Source organism: Electrophorus electricus, chromosome 8 (assembly GCF_013358815.1).
Source record: "Electrophorus electricus isolate fEleEle1 chromosome 8, fEleEle1.pri, whole genome shotgun sequence".
NCBI classification, from domain to species: domain Eukaryota; kingdom Metazoa; phylum Chordata; class Actinopteri; order Gymnotiformes; family Gymnotidae; genus Electrophorus; species Electrophorus electricus.
In genome coordinates, this window is record NC_049542.1 from 554,159 (window position 1) to 556,658 (window position 2,500).

At 46.2% G+C, this 2,500-nt stretch overlaps 1 protein-coding gene across 3 annotated transcripts in view; it reads right to left on the reverse strand.

Moving 5' to 3' along the window:
• lama4 (laminin, alpha 4) overlaps positions 1 to 2,500 on the reverse strand; it is a 27,493-nt gene that overhangs the window by 15,352 nt on the left and 9,641 nt on the right. For all 3 annotated transcript variants that reach the window (XM_035528987.1, XM_035528986.1, XM_035528988.1), the window contains 6 exons: positions 2,192 to 2,343; positions 1,693 to 1,803; positions 1,442 to 1,553; positions 947 to 1,111; positions 615 to 808; positions 1 to 115 (listed from right to left, as the gene is read on the reverse strand). The exon at positions 1 to 115 is cut by the window's left edge and continues 2 nt beyond it. In XM_035528987.1, the coding sequence (XP_035384880.1) occupies positions 1 to 115; positions 615 to 808; positions 947 to 1,111; positions 1,442 to 1,553; positions 1,693 to 1,803; positions 2,192 to 2,343 (849 nt within the window). The remainder of the gene's footprint in view (positions 116 to 614; positions 809 to 946; positions 1,112 to 1,441; positions 1,554 to 1,692; positions 1,804 to 2,191; positions 2,344 to 2,500) is intronic.

The window sequence follows — 2,500 nt, forward strand, 5'->3', positions numbered from 1 at the left end:
TAATCATTATGCCCAGGTTGACCACACCCACATCAGCTTCAGAAACAATGCCAGTGGCTTCCTGGATGGTTTGATTGACAGCTTCATAATTCTGCATGAAATGCTGCTGCTGATCCTGATACACACAGACACACACCTCTTAGACTGGTTTTGTGTGAGTGCATATGTTTGAGTTCATGTGATAGACTGTGTGTAATTAACAAGTTTACATTTACAGCATTTATTAGATGCTTTTATCCAAAGCTACTTACAAATATATCAGAACACAACTTGAGTAATTGAGGGTTAAGGGTCTTGCTCAGGGGCCCAATAGTGGTAACTTGGCAGTGCTGGGACTTGAACTGACAACCTTCTGATTACTAGTCCAGTACCTGAACCACTGAGACACCACTCACCTGGTTATTTGGTTATTGTAGGGTTGTACTGGGGTTATATTAACATACTCTATATTTGGATGTATTTTGTAAGTAAATGACAAAACACTTTTGTAAGTCACTCTGGATAAAAGCGTCTGCTAAATGCCGTAAATGTAAATGTAAAATATTTATGTTAGACTGTGTGTGTGTGTGTGTGTGTGTGTGTGTGTGTGTGTGTGTGTGTGCGCGTGTGTGTACCTCTCTTTGGCGCAGTCTAATCTGATTGGTTGCGTGTGTGCTGTGTGTCTGCTGTAGTGTGTCGTCTGCTCTGTGCAGCAGGTTCTGAGCGTGAGACAGTTTGGATGTTAGACGCTTCAGCAGGTCCCGGACTGCAGGGATTTGGTCCTCTACAACCACCAGACGCTTCTCTAGCTGTCTCACATGCCGTAGGACTGCACTCACACACACACAAATCCAAATTACACACATACGGGCACACACACACACATATCACTCAACTTTGAACCTCAGAATACAGGCCTCTCTGATCACACATTCAGCTGGTTCCACACACACACACACACACTCACGTTCTTGTGCGTGTGTATACTCGTCCATGGCGAGCGGTTGTCTGGGAGACAGGGTGAGGGCTCTCATCCACAGCACCATGTCAGACACCTGCTGCTGTTTCTCTGCCAAAACGTCTGGGTCAACCTTCTGATGAACACCATACTGCGCCCAGTCACCGATGATATCTAGCACACAATCACGCATGCACATCAGGTGAGCTATTAGTGTGTGTGTGTGTGTGTGTGTGTGTGAGTGCACGTGTGTGTGTGTGTGTTCAGTACCGTCTATGAGAACACTTAGAGAGGTCAGGTTAGCCATTACTGTGTGTGTGTGTGTGTGTGTGTGTGTGTGTGTGTGAGTGTGTGTGAGTGCATGTGTGATTGCGTGTGTGTGTTCATTGCCGTCTATGAGAACACTTAGAGAGGTCAGGTTAGCCATTAGTGTGTGTGTGTGTGTGTGTGAGTGAGTGAGTGTGTGTGTGTGTGTGTGTGTGTGTGTGTGTGTGTGTTCATTACCGTCTATGAGAACACTTAGAGAGGTCAGGTTAGCCATTAGTGCCTCAGCTTGCATGGAGCTGTGTAGTGTCTCCTTGTCTACCTCTGTCCCTACAGTCTGTACATCCTCCTCCTACACACACACACACACACACACACACACACACACACACACACTTACAATGCAGAGGTATTAGAGCAATGATAAAGGGATGATGGAGGAGTGATGGAGGGGTGATGGAGGGGTGATGGAGCTCAGGTGCAGGTGTGACCTGCTGGGTCAGTAGCTCCATGTCCGTGTGCAGGTGTGCTGTAGTGTCATCCAGCTGGTCTGTCTGTGACCTCATCACTGCAGATGTGTTTCTCCAGCCCACAAACCGAACCTGCCATAACACACATCACACTCACTACACACTCAACACTGGAGAGCATCAAACAGCTTCAGTTACAACCTTATCAGTGTGAACAGTCTGAATCCAGATCAACACAGTATTGACTTTGCTGTGCATTTGCAGACATGGGGCTTCCTCAAGTTCACACGCACAACCAGACAGACTGTTAAAAGTGTAATGAGACCCCTCCTATACATCTCAGAGTGAGACAGACCCCTCTTATATGTCTCAGAGTGGGACAGACCCCTCGTATATGGTGTGTGTGTGTGTGTGTGTGTGTGTGTGTGTGTGTGTTTATTCCTGTTCTGTGTGTGCTTGTATGTGTATTTTGGCTAGTGTACCTCTGTAAGAGACGAGTGTGTGAGGACCTTCTACTCACGCTCAGCTGCACGGCCGTGTAGTTGTAGAATTTGAGGCGGTCGTTGGCCGCAGCTCCCGTGGAGATGTTGAGGACGCTGGTTCTCAACTGGACCAGAGTTTTATTGGACTTGTGAATGTCACCAATCAGGTTCCAGATACAGTCATCACAGTCTGAAAGACCATTAGAAGCAACCAATCAGGAGACAGATACGCTCAACACAGTCTGAAAGACCATGAGAAACAACCAATCTTGAGACATTATAAAAAATAAAATATAAACAGGACATAAAAAAGTAAACAATCTGTACCAGAATCTTTGTTAGTCATT